The following is a 16229-nucleotide window of genomic DNA, read 5'->3' as shown; positions in this document are numbered from 1 at the left end:
AAGAAGATGCTGTGAAAGTGCTGCACTCAATATACCAGCAAATTTGGAAAACTCAGCAGTGGCCACAGGACTGGAAAAGGTCAGTTTTCATTCCAATCTCAAAGAAAAACAATGCCAAAGAACGCTCAAACTACTGCACAATTGCACTCATCTCACACGCTAGTAAAGTAATGCTCAAAATTCTCCAATCCAGGCTTCAATAGTACGTGAAGGGTGAGCTTCCAGATGTTCAAGCTGGTTTTAGAAAAGGCATAGGAACCAGAGATAAAATTGCCAACATTTGTTGGATTATCAAAAAAGCAAGAGAGTTCCAGAAAAACATCTATTTCTGCCTTATTGACTATGCCAAAGCCTTTGACTGTGTAGATCACCACAAATTGTGGAAAATTCTGAAAGAGATGGGAATGCCAGACCTGCCTCTTGAGAAATCTGTATGCAGTCAGGAAGCAACAGTTAGAACTGGACACGGAACAACAGACTGATTCCAAATAGGGAAGGGAGTACGTCAAGGCTGTATATTGTCATCCTGCTTATTTAACTTATATGCAGAGTACATCATGAGAAATGCTGGGCTGGAAGAAGCACAAGCTGGAATCAAGACTGCTGGGGAAAATATCAGTAACCTCAGATATGCAGGTTACACCACCCTTATGGCAGAAAGTGAAGGAGAACTAAAGAGCCTCTTGATGAAAGTGAAAGAGGAGAGTGAAAAAGTTGGCTTAAAGCTGAACATTCAGAAAACTAAGATCATGGCATCTGGTCCCATCACTTCATGGCAAATAGACGAGGAAACAGTGGAAACAGTGACAGACTATATGTTTTTAGGCTCCAAGATCACTGCAGCCATGATATTTAAAGACGCCTACTCCTTGGAAGAAAAGTTATGACCAACCTGCATAGCATAACAAAAAGCAGAGACATTACTTTGCCAACAAAGGTCTAGTCAAAGCTATGGTTTTTCCAGTGGTCATGTATGGATGTGAGAGTTGGACTATAAAGAAAGCTGAGTGCCGAAGAATTGATGCTTTTGAACTGTGGTGTTGGAGAAGACTCTTGAGAGTCTCTTGGACTGCAAGGAGATCCAACCAGTCCATCCTAAAGGATATCCGTCCTGAATATTCATTGGAAGGACTGATGCTGGAGGTGAAACTGCAATACTTTGACCACCTGATGCGAAGAACCATCTCATTTGAAGAGATCCTGATCCTCTGAAAGATTGAAGGTGGGAGGAGAAGGGGACGACAGAGGATGAGATGGGTGGAAGGCATCACCGACTCAATGGACATGAGCTTGAGTAAACTCCGGGAGTTGGTGATGGACAGGGAAGCCTGGCGTGCTGCAGTCCATGGAGTCACAAAGAGTCGGACACGACTGAGCAACTGAACTGAACTGAACCGAGAATGCAGCTCTAAAATAGGTCTGGAGCCACAGTGTCCCCTGGTGGCCATCCCTCTTATTGCATGATGCCTTCCCCTCAACAACTTAGAACAGTTTTCCCCGTGTTTCAACCTGAGTTGTGGGTTTTCATTTGCTAGACTGGTGAGATATCCCATCCTGAGAAGGCAGCAGGGCCCGCGTGGACACAGGGACATCCGGAAGGCAATGGGGTGGGGGCATCCAGTCAGAGGGAGATCAAAGTCCCCGGACAGGAAATTCAACTTCAGGGAGCTTGGGGTCCCGGCCAGACAGTCCGGCTGAGCATGGGCCCACCCGCAGGTCTCTGACCGCTTTGGCTGCAGGGGCAGTGGAGCAGAGCTGCTGACACGGACGTCTTTCTTCCTGAGACCTTTCTTCCTGCGCTGTCATTCCGCGCGGCTTCCTGTGAGGAACCGCAGGGGCCGAGGTCTTCCCTCATCTTGGAGTCCTCCAGTCTTTGCTCTCCGGGAATGTGGATCAGGGCCAGCATGGACGCAGCCCCTCCTGGACCCACCCCACCCCCCACCACCAAAGGAGGGGCCCCTTAGCCCACTCCACCCTGAGAGGAGGCAGAGCCCTAAAGAGAGCAGGTCAGGACCCCAGGTCCGGCGCCGAGTGGTGGCCAAGCTTGACCTGGAGCCCAGTCCTGGTGCAACCCCAAGACTGCCTGCAGGGCTGGCTCCAGCCTTCTTGTCCCGAAGCTGTCTTCTCTGTGTCCAGTCACCAATCACATCAGTGATTTTCTTACTGGTGTTGTCCCTCCCCTGCCTCCAGCCCCTACCGACCTTCCATCATGCTGGCCTAGCCACCTCCAGGCACCCTGACACCCAACAACAATAATGACACAGAAGGTCATCTTGCTGACTCTAGGCCTGCCCTGACTTAAGAGTCCTAAATTCTGGAGACACATCCTGACTGCTGCCTTATCCTGGGGCTGCCTGGGTTCCTCGGTGATCATATGGTCTGGACACTGTGCCTTTTGTTTTTTTTGGCTGTGCTGGGTCTTCGTTTGCAGCTCTTAGGCTTAGTTGCCCTGCAGCATATGGGATCTTAGTTTCCAACCAGGGATCAAACCTGAGTCCCCTGCCTTGGAAGGTGGGCCACCAGGGAAGTAAGTCCCTGACATTTTCCTTTATAAATTCAGGGATATGTACATGTGGATGTGTACCACGTGTGTTAATTTTGTAAATGGCTTGGGTTCAGGGAGGAAATTTGGGCCCTCTTTCAACTATAAATATTAGAAAAAGTTTGAAGCAGTAGTTACAAAATTAGTACAAGAAATATATCCTATACTTTCCAAGATCTGAAGAATCATTAACTGTTATGTTTAAGAAAAACTAAACTAAGAGAAACACCCACCAGTAATAACGATGGCAGTTTTAAATGAATTTTCCTTTGAGAATGTAAGAAAAGGCTGGAATGAGCTGGATGCCCCAGGGCAGAAGTTCTCAAGATTTGTTGCAATTTAGAATCTACTGGAAAAAAAATTTAAACATCTGTGCCTGGGCTCCCTGGGCTCCTCTTGGGACAAATGAAATCCAGGGAAAAGGGCTGATTCTGCTGCCAAGACCAAGGATTACAGCTCTGCTGTATTGCCAACCTGGGAGCCGCTAGCCCCATGCAGCTATTTAAATTTAAATTAATGCAAATTAAATAAAATAAAAAATTCCCTTTCTCAGTTGCACAGGCCTCATTTTAAGTACCTAACAGCCACACGTGGCTGGTGGTTGCCACACTGGACACGGCAGATGATACAATATTTCCATCATTCTAGAAAGTTCTATTTAGCAGCGCTTCCCTAAGGAGCTGCAAGTCCAGCTTCTACGGTGGGGGGCTGACTGGACGGATCACCCTTAGGTAAAATGGAGGTGGTTCTCTGAGTGCCCGGGCAGGCTGATGGCATGTGTGTGTTGAGCCCATTACGGGTCCTGTTTTTCTGCTGGATTGTCACCTTATACAGTCGAGAAGCTTCTGGAAATCTGTCCCGGGTATGTCGGTCGCATGGGAGACACCTGGAGGCCCGGAGTGACTGAGGGCCACTCTAACTGTGATGGTGAGCATCTCCCAGATGGAGTGCAGCTGGGGGGAACTGTTCCCTCCCCACCCCCACTCCCACCCCCGTGTTGAGAAGATGGAAGGACCCACCACCTACCAGCAAAACCTTTATTCCCCTCGAGGAGACCTGTTTGAATCCCGGCGGTTAACCCTCTTCCGGGACGCTGAGTTTCTCCTTCACCCCACAGGCTACCACGGCGAAAAAGAGCTCAGGGAACAAGGTGCGGACGTACACAGCGGCCTTGGGGATGGGGTTGGCCAGGAAGACCTCTTGCTTCTTGCGTCTCACCGTGCGCATCACCTCCTCCGCTACGTCCACAGGGTGCGCCCCGTAGGTCAGCTTCCTGAAAAAGACTGAAAAGCACCCCCAGGAAGGGGCGGGGCTCATACCTTCGGGAGGTGGGAGGTGGTCAAAGCCCCGCCCCCCGAGGTGGGGAGGGGTGTGCGGTGCTGGAGTCCCAGCTTCAGGGCCAACCCTGCATGTGCTGGCCGCTGGCCATGCGCTATGAGCAGGCACTTTACCCGCCGTGCCTCAGCGTGTGCATCTGTAAAGTGGGTGCAGTTTCTGGCCTTTTGACATCCCAGGGTAGTTATGAGTAGTGGAAGGGATGAGAAAGAGCTTAGAAGGTAAGAAGGTGTCAGATATGTGAAGGGGCTGCTATTCATGATTGTTGCCAAGCTGTGCTTGTCCAGTGCCTCCGGGAACCGGTTGCCCACGTCTTTGTTGTTGTTCAATCACTAAGTGGCATCCGACTGTTTTGCGACCTCATGGGTGGCTTGACAGGCCGTATAGCCATGGGACTTCCCAGGAGTGGGTTGCCATTTCCTTCTCCAGGGGATCTTCCCCACCCAGAAATTGAACCCATGTCTCCTGCCTTGGCAGGTGGATTCTTTACCACTGAGCCTTGTGAGGTAGCTGCTCTGTATAGAGCATTCTAGAATAGAGATCACAGGTGCACTTACAGAGCACTCAGGATGTGCTAGTTGCTGTTCCAAACTCTTGTGAGCTGGAACTTTCCTTTCTAGGACTCTACCAGGTCTGTATTTACCATCATCTCTCATTTTCCAAAGGGGAAACATAGAGAGGTGAAGGGAGTTGCTGCTGTTCCAATACTTAAGATGAGACAGAGGGGAGTTTCAGAGTAGTCACTCTGGGCCACACTCTGAGCTTCTCCTCTGTGCTGCCACCTAGGGAAGGGGAGCAGAAGGTTCTCCAAAACCAAATCCTGGCTGTTCCGCATGGGAAACTGAGGCCCAGAGACGAGCAGTCCCGGAACCAAGGTCACACAGCTTGTGAGTGATGGAGCCCAGCGGCCTTGGTCTGCTGGCTGCGGGTTAGGGAGGCTTCCCTCTACCTGGTGCCTTGGGACTGAAGTTTTGGGGCCCCTCCCTGCTGCCAGCTGGGTGCAGACACCCCATCTCCCCAGTCTCACGCTTCAGGAACACCCCGCCCCCACGGTACCCCAACCCCACCCCCCGCCACCCTGGGTGTACCCTGCTCCTCCACAAGCCCTCCCCAGCCCAGTTCCCTCCAGCTGTGCTCTGAAAGCTCACATTTCCATATGGAGGCCTCCCAGTTTCCTTGGCCTGGATCAACGTGGTAGGAGCGGATGAAGGTGGGACTCACGGTGCTGACGACCACGTCGTATTCCTCTACTTCCGCCCGCAGGCAGTCGAAGAAGCCGAGTGCCGCGTGCTTGGAGGCGGCGTCTGGAAGAGAAACCAGCCCGGGGGTGGGCGCGGATCCCGCTGTGCCTCCCAGGACGGGGGTGGAGACACACATCCCTACAGGCTCTGCTGGGTGAGGCCGCAAAATCCCCAGCCTTGCCCCTCACTTCGTAGATGCGGACAGAGTGCCCTTGTGAAGCAGTGGGCAGATGCAGAGATGGGACCCAGTCCAGTTTAGCTAGTATTCCACTGTGTGACTTTGGGCAAGTGGCCAGTTTTACCCTCAGAGATTCAGTTTTCTTGTCTTTAAAATGTCCAGTTGCAGCCCAATTTACAGTAGGCAAGGTATGGAAGCAACCGAAATGCCCATCAACAGATAAATGGATAAAGAGAATGTGGTATGTATATACACTGGCATATTGTGTGTGCACATTCAGTGACTCAGTCCTGTCCAGCTCTTTGCGACCCTGTGGACTGTAGCCCGTCAGGTCCTTCTGTCCATGGGGTTTACCAGGCAAGAATACTTGAGCCGGGTGCCATTTCCTTCTCTAGGTCACCTTCCCAAGGATCGAACTCACATCTCCTGCGTTTGGCAGGCAGATTCTTGACCACTCGGGATGCCCCACACTGGAATCTTACTCAGCCATGAAAAGAATAAAATCATGCCATTGGCAGCAACGTGGATGGATCTAGAGATTACCATACTAAGTGAAATAAATCAGAGACAAATCAGTTCAATTCAGTCGCTCAGTCATGTCCAACTCTGTGACACCATGGACTGCAGCATGCCAGGCCTCCCTGTCGATCACCAACTCCCGGATCCTACTCAAACTCATGTCCATTGAGTCGGTGGTGCCATCCAACCATCTCATCCTCTGTCGTCCCCTTCTCCTCACCACTTCAATCTTTCCCAGCATCAGGGTCTTTTCAAATGAGTCGGTTCTTCGCATCAGGTTGCCAAAGTATTGCAGTTTCAGCTTCAACATCAATCCTTCCAATGAATATTCAGGACTGATCTCCTTTAGGATGGACTGGTTGGATCTCCTTGCAGTCCAAGGGACTCTCAAGAGTCTTCTCCAACACCACAGTTCAAAAGCATCAATTCTTCAGCACTCAGCTTTCTTTTTAGTCCAACTCTCACATCCATACATGACTACTGGAAAAACCATAGCCTTGATTAGACAGACTTTTGTCAGCAAAGTAATGTCTCTGCTTTTTAATATGCTGTCTGGGTTGGTCATAACTTTTCTTCCAAGGAGTAAGTGTCTTTTAATTTCATGGCTACAATCACCATCTGCACTGATTTTGGAGCCCCCCAAAATAAAGTCTGTTACTGTTTCCACTGTTTCTCCATCTATTTGCCATGAAGTGATGGGACCAGATGCCAAGATCTTCGTTTTCTGAATGTTGAGCTTTAAGCCAACTTTTTCACTCTTCTCTTTCACTTTCATCAAGAGGCTTTTTAGTTCTTCTTCACTTTCTCCCATAAGGGTGGTGTCATCTGCATGTCTGAAGTTAATGATATTTCTCCCAGCAATCTTGATTCCAGCTTGTGCTTCATCCAGCCCAGCATTTCTCATGATGTTAAATGAGCAGGGTGACACTATATAGCCTTGATGTACTCCTTTTCCTGTTTGGAACCAGTCTGTTGTTCCATGTCCAATTCTAACTGTTGCTTCCTGACCTGCATACAGATTTCTCAGGAGGCAGGTCAGGTGGCCTGGTATTCCCAAATATCATATGATCCCACTTATATGTGGAATCTAAAAAAAAATCAACTTATTTACAAAACAGAAACAGACTTACAGACTTTGAAAACAAGTTTATGATTACCAGAAGGGAAAGGGGGGAGGGAAAGGATAAATTAGGAGTTTGGGATTGACATATACACACTACTATATATAAAAGAGATAATAAGAACCTATTGTATAGCACAGGGAACTCTACTCAATATTCCGTAATAACCATTATAGGAAAAGAATCTGAAAAAGAATGAATGTCTGTATATGTATCACTGAGTCACTTTGCTGTACACATGAAACTAACACAACGTTGTAAATCAGCCATGCATGCTAAGTTGCTTTAGTCGTGTCTGACTCTTTACATCCCTATGGATTGTAGCCCACCAGGCTCCTCTGTCCATGGGGATTCTCCAGGCCAGAATACTGGAGTGGGTTGCTATGCCCTCATCCAGGGGCTCTTCCCAACCCTGGATCAAACCCGTGTCTCTAACATCTCCTGCGTTGGCAAGTGGGTTCTTTACCAGTGATGCCACCTGGTAAATTGAGTAAATTGATTCTGAAGCCCAGAATCAACCATACTCAATATTAAATAATTTTTTTAAAAAGATTAATATTAAACCACTTCAGGTAAAAATAAATCATAAAATAGAGGTAATTAATTAATTAATCAATTAAGGGTAGTATCACTCTTGCCAAGTGACAAAATGTGTAAAACGCCTGACATGGGTGTGAATTCCCATTTCCTTCCTGGGAAGCCTGATTCCCCATGTAAGACTGATTTCTCAGGGTCCTGAGGCCGTCAGGGTTAAGAATGCAGGTGCCGGGGCTCAGATGCCTGGCTTGTAGAATGAGGATATGGTGAGGTGTATAAATAACAGATATAACTGCTGTGAGCATAGAACAAGATGAGCTTCTGGGGTCCGAGGGAAGGACTTATCTTTATCTCTCAGTCACCTGTGTGCTGTAGGTTCTCAAAAATAGGAGCTGAGGGGATGAAAGAAAAGCCAAAGGATGCTTTCATCTCTGGACCCCCTCCCCCCAGTAACCATACACTTCGTCCTAGACACCACATCTCTTGTTTTATAAGACAAACCTGAGATGAAACTTGTCTTAGCAACTTACAGGCTGTGCGGAAGGGGATTCCAAGCTTCCCCTGGATGTTGTTCACTAACACGATTTGTCCGGTCCTCCGGGAGATCATGTTGGGGAGCAGGGCTGGAAAGTGCAAGATGAAGACTCACGGTTACAAACCCGAGATGGAGTCAGGCAGCAGCCGGCAGACCCCTTCCCCAGACCCCTCATCATGCAGGCTCCTTTGCCTCCCTGCTAACTAGATTACAGTGGGACACAGGTGGGCTGGATCCCAGCCACCATTTATCCAGTGTTGCCTAAGAGTGGGCTGGGCTCGACCGGTAAATTGCTGGGTTATTTTATTATTATTTTTGTGTCATGCAGGATCTTAATTCCCAGGCCCCCTGCAGTTGAAGTTCGAAGTGCTAACCACTAGACCTAACCCTGGGTGATTTTATTATATTTTTTTAAGCTTTTTTTAAAAAAATGGGAACCATTTTTTAAATCGTTATTGAATTTGTTACAGCATTGCTTCTGTTTTATGTTTTGGTTTTTTGTCCACTAGCCATGTGAGATCTTAGCTCCCCTACCAGGAATTCAACCCACACCTCTTGCATTGGAAGGTGAAGTCTTAACCACTGGACCTTCAGGGAAGTCCCCAACCCTGGGTGATTTTAAATGACCCATCCATGTCCTTCAAGTGACACTGATTTCAGTGGTAAGAAAGGTAGCTCCCTTTCCAATTCTCCTATTCCTCCAGTAGGAAAGTTGGTTCAGGTGGGTCTTTAAAACCTCTTTTGCATGTGCTAATCTTTAAAAAAAAAGAAAAAAGGAAAGACCACAGCCCTGTGTCTTGGGAAAACTTAAAGACTTTGTTTTGATTTCAGGTTTTCTTCCATTTATGGAGAGGAAAGGAATTTTTAATTTATGGTAAAAAAAAAAAAGTTCCTCTTAAGTAGAATTAATTGACAAATGAGGAAATTTAGAAAAAGCTATACAACAGTGATAGCACAGGTGGAATCAGGAGATGGCGAAAAATCAAGACTCAACTTAGCATGCCTCACTTTGTTGCCAGGGAACCGGAGCTCTCAGAGGTTGAGGGGAGGACACACCTTGGCTGGGCTGCTGGGCGTGTCCACAACGACTGGGCCGAGGAAACTGTGGTTGCTGGGGCACTCTCATCTCTGGAAGCTCTGGGAGTCATCCTTCTGCTCCCAATGCTGCTTTGCCTTCATCTGTCTCAGTTCTCAGAATCCCATTTTCGTGGAGATTCTGGCAGTACAGAAGGCAGCTCAAAGATCCTGCTCTCTCAGCCTTTGCCGGTGTACCCTGCTCCCTAAATGTATATTCTTACATTCTTCCTTTTGTGACTCTGCTTTGATAAACTTTATTTAGGGTGGGGGAAGGGCTGTAACTCTTGGTTCTATTCCATGTCATCTCTAGCTATTCCACACCCCCCACCCTAGCTTCAGACCTGCTTTTGAACTTGGTTGTTAGAATCTCCACAAAGGGACCATAAAGAATCTGCCTGTAATGCGGGAGATGCAGGTTCGATCCCTGGGTTGGGAAGATCTTCTGGACAAAGCAATGGTTACCTACTCCAGTACTCTTGCCTGAAAAATCCCATGGACAGAGGAGCCTGGTGGGCTACAGTCCATGAGGTCACAAAGAGTCGGCCACGACTGAGCGACTAACACTTTCCTGTTTCTGAAAAGGAATTGACGGTATTCTGGGTCTTTTGTAATTGGGATAAACTCTTTTCTTCATGACTGAGGACAGAATTTCAACACTGGACCAACTGTCATTATTAGGAGCAGATCAACCACAAGGTGGATATAGTAGAAGGTTTGCAGGGGATGAAGACAATGGTCCAGAAACATGGAATGGGATTGGACGGGAGCCATGGATGTGAGTAAGAAAAGGGAAGTAAAGGGCAGGGTTTGGGAAAGGGACTGCACAGAGGAGGCAGGTAGGAATATACCACTAAGAGACTTTCATAATCCCTTTTCTTTCATCAACATTTATAATCAAAAGCTGAAAGCTTTCACCAAATAAGCAGGGATTTTTCTGAAGAGGACTAGAGGCTCCATCCAGAAGTGGATGACTATCTGGAGACATAACAGAGACCTCTTGAGCAGCCCAGTGACCCAGGATTCCATGGGAAGGTCAAACTCACGAGACCTTTGGTCAATATGATGGGTCCAAAGTAATTGGCATCCATGATCTTTTTGTCGAGCTCCAGAGAAATCTTATGGGCAGGTCCCTTCACCTTCACGCTGGCGTTGTTGATGAGGATGTCCACGCAGCCGTAGCAATCCAGGACCTCTTTGGCCACATCCTGGACACAGCTGATGTCTGAGAGATCCAAGAGGACCAGCTTTGGGGTGAATGTCTGCTGGACCAACGAGAAAGTCAAGGCACGTGTGGGAATATCCCCACAGACCTTGGGGCCCTTCCATCTAAGAGTTGCCCCTTTTGAAACTCAGAGCTTGTGGAATGACTACAAACAGATGATTAAATGAAGCAGAGATAACTGGGGAAGGGAAACTGATGGAGAAAATGCATCCTTGGGGACCAAGGCAACAATAACATTCCTAAAATGTAAACATGCAAACATGCACTACAAAGTTTGATCTTCTGGTTAAGAGGCCAGAACTGAGAAATCCAAATGGAAGCTGTGCATAGATTCTCTGATGTCATTTTTTTAATAACATTTCTGAGCTCCTCTTTGGAAATGGCTTTCAGACTGGCTTCCAAGCCACAAGAGAATCTGCCCAGTACTTTGTAGCCACATTTGTTTTTTGGCCAAAATCGTATACTCGATATAATTTTTTTTGAAACACCATCTGTATAGGTACAAGGCATTGTGTTCAGCTCTAAACATGCTGTCATCAAGATTTTCATGATTTAGAAGGACCACAGGTGGAAAAATTGATGATGCCACATGGCAGATACAATCCCAGTGTTTCACAAATATGAGTCCTGAGATATGCCCTTAAAAAAGCATGTCCTCTGGTTCAATATATTTGGGAAATATAGACTACTAAACATTCTTCTTGGAGGTAACAAAATGCATATTTACATAACAAAGGTTCTGAAAAGTCCTGCAGTAAGGAAATCAGTCAGAGAAGCTTTCTCTAACTCAGTATTTCCCACACAGTTGACCTCAGACCATCCTTTTTATTACCTCACGACCAATACCTGATAAAATCACAAGAAACATGCTTTGGAGTTGTGGTGTTATCCTTTTGCTCCATCTCCTCAAATACCAGACTTAGTTCTGAATTATTTTTGGCTTTATCCAAAATCCAATTCAACATCAAGGGCAAAGATTATTTAAAAAAAAAATTATTGACACTTCCCTGGTGGTCCAGTGGTTAAGACTCTGTTTCCAATGCAGGTGGCATGGATTTGACCCTTGGTTGGGTACTTCCACATGCCATGTAGAGTGGCAAAAAAAAAAAAAAAAAAAATCTTAAAGAGAACTCTGAAAGCAATTTCTTAAACAATGATCCAGAAATGCCTTGAAAACCCCAGCTTTGTTGAAATGTGTTTACCTCCTATATAACTTCATGGACGGGGACGTCATTTCCCTGATTTCTTTCAAGGAAATAAAAAACTTGGGGCTGCACATCATGGCTTGAGGAATCTTAGTTTCCCGACCAGAGACTGAACATGGCCCCCTGCAGTGACAGCACTGAGTCCTAACCACTGGACCACCAGGGAAGTCCCTCTTTGAAGGAGATATTAACTGAAGTATTATTTAAAAGTCAGCCATGAGAATTTATAAACAGAGCTGTGTCTATGACATACTGTATCTTCTGGGTCCTCTGAGTCTGACTTAAATAGAATGGGGTGGGACTCCGAGGCTAGAGAAGAAATTTTTGGCATGGTGAGGGTTCAAAATGAATCAACACCCAAGTCGGCTGTGTCAAGATTACCTTTCCCCAAAGCTATCACTAGATTTCACCCAGAGCTGCTCTGTGACAAGCACGAAGATTAAGGGTACCCAGAGGTTGCCCATGCTGGCTGCCTGAAGGCCTTACCTTGCTGGGATCAGCCACACTGATCAGGGCATCGTATAGACTCTGAAGCCTCTCCCAGTTCTTTCCACACAGCACTAGCCTGGCTCCGCCGGTATGGAACACCCGAGCACACTCTGTGGGGAAGAAGGAAGGAGGACAGGACGCACTGTGTGGATGAAACTGCTGATGGGGGATGGGGTGGTTACAAATTTGAGGATTCAAATAATTAAGAAGTCTTAGGGCTATGAGTTCCTTTAGAGGACATTGCATTCAACCGCCTCTGGAATTTCTTCTTGTTTCCAGCCTCAGCATGGCTGCCTTCTGTGAAGGGCAGCTCACAGGGGCGTGAAATAGCCCCTCCTCCATTGGGCAGCTCTGATTTTTGGGACAATGTTTCTTTCTTTTTGGCCATGCTGTGTGGCATACGGGATCTTAGTTTCCTCACCAGGGATTGAACCTGTGCCCCCTGCATTGGGAGAGTGGAGTCTTAACCACTGAACCACCAGGGAAATCCTGGTATATTCTTTCTTAAACTGGACAGAAAGATGACTCTGTCCAATAAGACCCCCAGAAGCACAATGTTAAGTATATCTCAGTCTGAGGATATCGGAGACAGTTGCTATTTTTTTTTTTTTTCCAGATCAAATGTCACTAGTTTCCTCTACATTTTTGTTGTGGGTTGATGCCCCAGCTAGGGTTCTTTTTATTAAAAAAAAAAAAAAAAAAGGGAAGCTGTCTTCTGTTTGCTGCTGCTGCTGCTAAGTCACTTCAGTTGTGTCCAACTCTGTGCGACCCCATAGACGGGGGGGGGCCCACTGTCTCTGGGATTCTCCAGGCAAGAACACTGGAGTGGGTTGCCATTTCCTTCTCCAATACATGAAAGTGAAAAGCGAAAGTGAAGTCACTCAAGTCGTGCCCGACTCTTAGCGACCCCATGGACTGCAGCCTACCACGCTCCTCCATCCATGGGATTTTCCAGGCAAGAGTACTGGAGTGGGGTGCCATTGCCTTCTCCAGTCTTCTGTCTAGATGAATTTCTTGCTTGCTCAATGTTCTCAACTGGGCAGTGATTGGTAGATACAAGTATTTTTCTGTGGCAATAACGTTGATATTTAAGAACAATAAAAGCTGGACTTCCCTGGTGGAGCAATGGATAAGAATCCACCTGCCATTGCAGGGGACACAGGTTTGATCCCTGGTCCAGGAAAGTCCTACAGTCAAAGCCCATGCGCCACAATTACTGAGCCCACGTGCTACAGCTACCGAAGCCCGCATGCCCTGGAGCCTGTGCTCTGCAGCAAGAGAAGCCCTGCAGTGAGAAGGCCAGGCACTGCGAAGTAGCCCACACCCTGCAATGAGAAGCCCATGTACCAAAAAGTAGCCCCCGTTTGCTGCAACTAGAGAAAGCCCACACGCAGGAAGGAAGACCCAGCACAGCCAACAAACGAAACAATAAAAGCTAACAGCCTCTGACAGTTTACTTGCTTGAGTGGCTATTGAAAGAGGTTTACACATATTAGCTTATTTTATTCTCACAGTCATCCTACACAGTGGTTTGTCATGTTGAGTTCCCTAGAAACAGAACCTACAGGGTTTTAGCCACTGGACCACCAGGGAAGTCCCTCGGTTCTTTTCTTCTTGAAAGATCCTTTTAAATATATGTGGTTTTTATAATAAGATAATTCACTAAAGGAAACCATTCGGAGGGAGAATGGCTAGTCTTCCTGAGTTTGGGCGGTAATCCTCAGTGGCAGCGGCAGCTGTGGTGGGTGTGGGCAGCCCTGGAGGTTGTGTTTCACAGACCAGAGGCCATGAAGTCTGAAAGAGACTTTTTGATTTCAGCGATATTAAAATACACAAAGATGGCCCAGGGCCATCGTAAGAGACCGTTGATTAAGAGACAATTAGCTCAATTTCTGGGAAACCACTCCAATATTCTTGCTGGGAGAATCCCATGGATGGAAGAGCCTGGCGGGCTACAGTTCATAGGGTCACAAGAGTCGGACACCATTTAGTGACTAAACCCCCACCACCAGCTCAATTTCAGGAATGGTTAAAGGAAGAAAATGATGTGTCTTAGAGGTGATGAAACACAGGCAAGGTTTTTGTTCTCTGAAGCAGTTTAAGTGCAGTGGTTAAGTATTTTGAAGATCATTCTTGCTGCAGATGCAGTGGGTACAAGGTGACTTTATTCTTGACTTGGCCGAATTATGTGGGTTTGGGGCAAATGTTAGAAGTCCTGACATCTCTTTCTGTCTGGTTTCCATAGGAGACAGCTTGGCTCTGACCCTCTTGCTACTCTCCAGTGATACCCACTGGGTTCGGTCAGGTTCTGTGGGACCGGGTGTGTGCTGTGGGCTATGTGTAACTTACCTCATCTGCTCAATGCCCCTCATTTTTTTTTTTTTTTTTGCCTGGGACCTGAGAAATGGAGCACTTTGAACTCAGAATCACTGCGGTCAGCAGCATGCTAAAGCCACCATAAGAGTTTACTGAAGGTCACACCCCAACTCCCAGCTTCTCAAGTTACTTCTAAATGCCTTCAAAACCGGGAAGTGATGTGGCTGAATCAGGCCAATCGTAAGACAACAGGGATTATGGGGTGTGCGGCATGCTGGCGTTTGCGTGCTCTGCGTGATTTGTTCATTATTATCGCCACTGCTAACATTTGAGAGGTGCCCACGACAGCACCCGGCACTGTCCTAAGGGCTTTCCATTTCTTAATTCATTTAGTCATCACAACCGCATTACGAGGCACAGAGTATTAGCATCCTTGCTTTCAGATGAGAAATCCAAGGCGAGGCAGTGCATCACCAGTTAGTAATTGGTGGAGCCAAGAATTGAACCCAGCTCACAGGTCTGGCCTCATCACCAGTTCGCTGCCCCAGCTGAGGGCTTTGAATTTCAAAATTTCTAGAAACTCCCTGCAGGCAAAGCAAATCACTTCTGCAGACTGGTTTTGGCCTGTAGGCTGTGCATTTGCAACCCTAGGTATTCCAATCCCCTCATTTCTCAGGCAAGCAAGCTTTAGCCTCCAAGAGAGAAGACATTGGCTGATTAACAGATGCTGGGAGAGAACTCAGCCCTGACCCACACCCTCCTGCCCAGAGGGCACACCCACTCCCCACCCTATGGCCTCTCATCCTTCAGGGCAGAAGTGGGCACAAGAGGCTGTGAAGCTCATCTGTGTGTGCCCAGTCGTGTCCGACTCTGTGACCCCATAGACTGCAGCCCACCAGGTGCCTCTGTCCATGGGATTCTCCAGGCAAGAATACGGGAGTGGGTTGCCATTCCCTTCTCCAGGGGGTCCTCCAGCCCCAGGGATCAAACCCAAGTCTCCTGCATTGCAGGCAGATTCTTTACCACTGAGCCGTCGGGGAAGCCTGAAGCTCGCTTACCCTTGCCCAGTCCCGAGATGGCGTCGGTGATGACCACCACCTTGTTCTGCACGACTGACTTGGACCACAGCCGGGACACTTCCTGGTAGATGAAGAGGAGGCCACTGATTCCTAACAGCAGCAGGGGCAGCATGAGCACAGCGGTGACCCCCATCTTGCTCTGGGGAAAGTGGGGAAAAGGAACTCGCTTGACAAAGGGACTCGGAACCTGGGGCAGAGGAGGCCCGAGGCTGCAGGGCACACTCAGTCCCTGAGCCCGGAGCCTCCTCTCCGGGAGCCAGGCTCTGTGCAAACCCCCTGGGTGCTGCTTCCAGAGCTCCTGGCCACGTGCTAATCCGCAAATGGTCATGAAGAGGGAATTACTCACAGTGTCTTCAGAAGCAGATGGAATCCGGGGACCTGCCCTCGCAGAGATTAATTATGAATTTAATTAAAATGTGTCTTCATTTTTTGAAGGAAAGCCATGCGTTAAGGCCACTTGCTTGGGCCCTAATGGCTATTTATAGCTGTCAGGGCACTAAAGGGCTTTCAGGGTAAATATAGTGTCTCTGCTGATATTTAGGAACACATGCTGGCTGGGTCTGATTTCAGAGTCCCTGCCAAGCCTTTTAAAGCTCTCCTGGGTGCCTCTCTAGTAGAAGTTCCTCTGCAGTTCAGGGATGAACCTTAGTGATCGGGACCTGGGATTTCAGCACAAACATCCCCACCCTCATGTCCTAACTCTCCTATCAGGTAGCTTCCAGGTAGTTCAGACTCTGGCAGCAAGAGAACTTTCTGGTTGGAGGTGAAAAAAACACAGAAAATCTGTTAAACAGAACAGATGACCCACTTGAAGGTGTGACATGAACTATGGG

General features: G+C 47.6%; 1 protein-coding gene across 4 annotated transcripts; it reads right to left on the bottom strand.

Annotated features, from left to right (window-relative positions):
* Positions 1–3565: 3565 nt before the first annotated feature.
* DHRS7C (dehydrogenase/reductase 7C) lies at positions 3566–15889 on the bottom strand. Of its 4 annotated transcripts, none has more exons than XM_040243361.1 (7): positions 15743–15888; positions 15376–15535; positions 11999–12111; positions 10134–10347; positions 8004–8096; positions 5026–5181; positions 3566–3825 (listed from the first exon to the last, which is right to left on the bottom strand). In XM_040243361.1, exons 2-7 carry the CDS (start codon positions 15527–15529, stop codon positions 3617–3619), a joined length of 939 nt encoding a protein of 312 aa, XP_040099295.1. In that variant the 5' UTR covers positions 15530–15535; positions 15743–15888; the 3' UTR covers positions 3566–3616. The 4 variants fall into 4 exon arrangements, with proteins under 4 accessions (XP_040099295.1, XP_040099296.1, XP_040099297.1 ...); XM_040243362.1 differs by having other exon boundaries at positions 10134–10344; XM_040243363.1 differs by lacking the exon at positions 3566–3825 and adding an exon at positions 4361–4659 and having other exon boundaries at positions 15743–15889.
* Positions 15890–16229: the final 340 nt, after the last annotated feature.

Source organism: Oryx dammah, unplaced genomic scaffold (assembly GCF_014754425.2).
Source record: "Oryx dammah isolate SB20612 unplaced genomic scaffold, SCBI_Odam_1.1 HiC_scaffold_8, whole genome shotgun sequence".
Classification (NCBI taxonomy): domain Eukaryota; kingdom Metazoa; phylum Chordata; class Mammalia; order Artiodactyla; family Bovidae; genus Oryx; species Oryx dammah.
This window is presented reverse-complemented; position numbering and strand designations above follow the sequence as displayed.

What these genes read in the sequence shown, in the direction of transcription:
- DHRS7C (XM_040243361.1), bottom strand. Translation starts at nt 15,529, where the DNA reads ATGGGGGTCACCGCTGTGCTCATGCTGCCCCTGCTGCTGTTAGGAATC. An exon ending in CATCTCGGGACTGGGCAAGG is followed by an intron (nt 12,112 to 15,375) that starts GTAAGCGAGCTT and finishes TCTTCCCCACAG; the next exon opens with AGTGTGCTCGGGTGTTCCAT. An exon ending in GGAGGCCTCCATATGGAAAT is followed by an intron (nt 3,826 to 5,025) that starts GTGAGCTTTCAG and finishes GGTGCTTTTCAG; the next exon opens with TCTTTTTCAGGAAGCTGACC.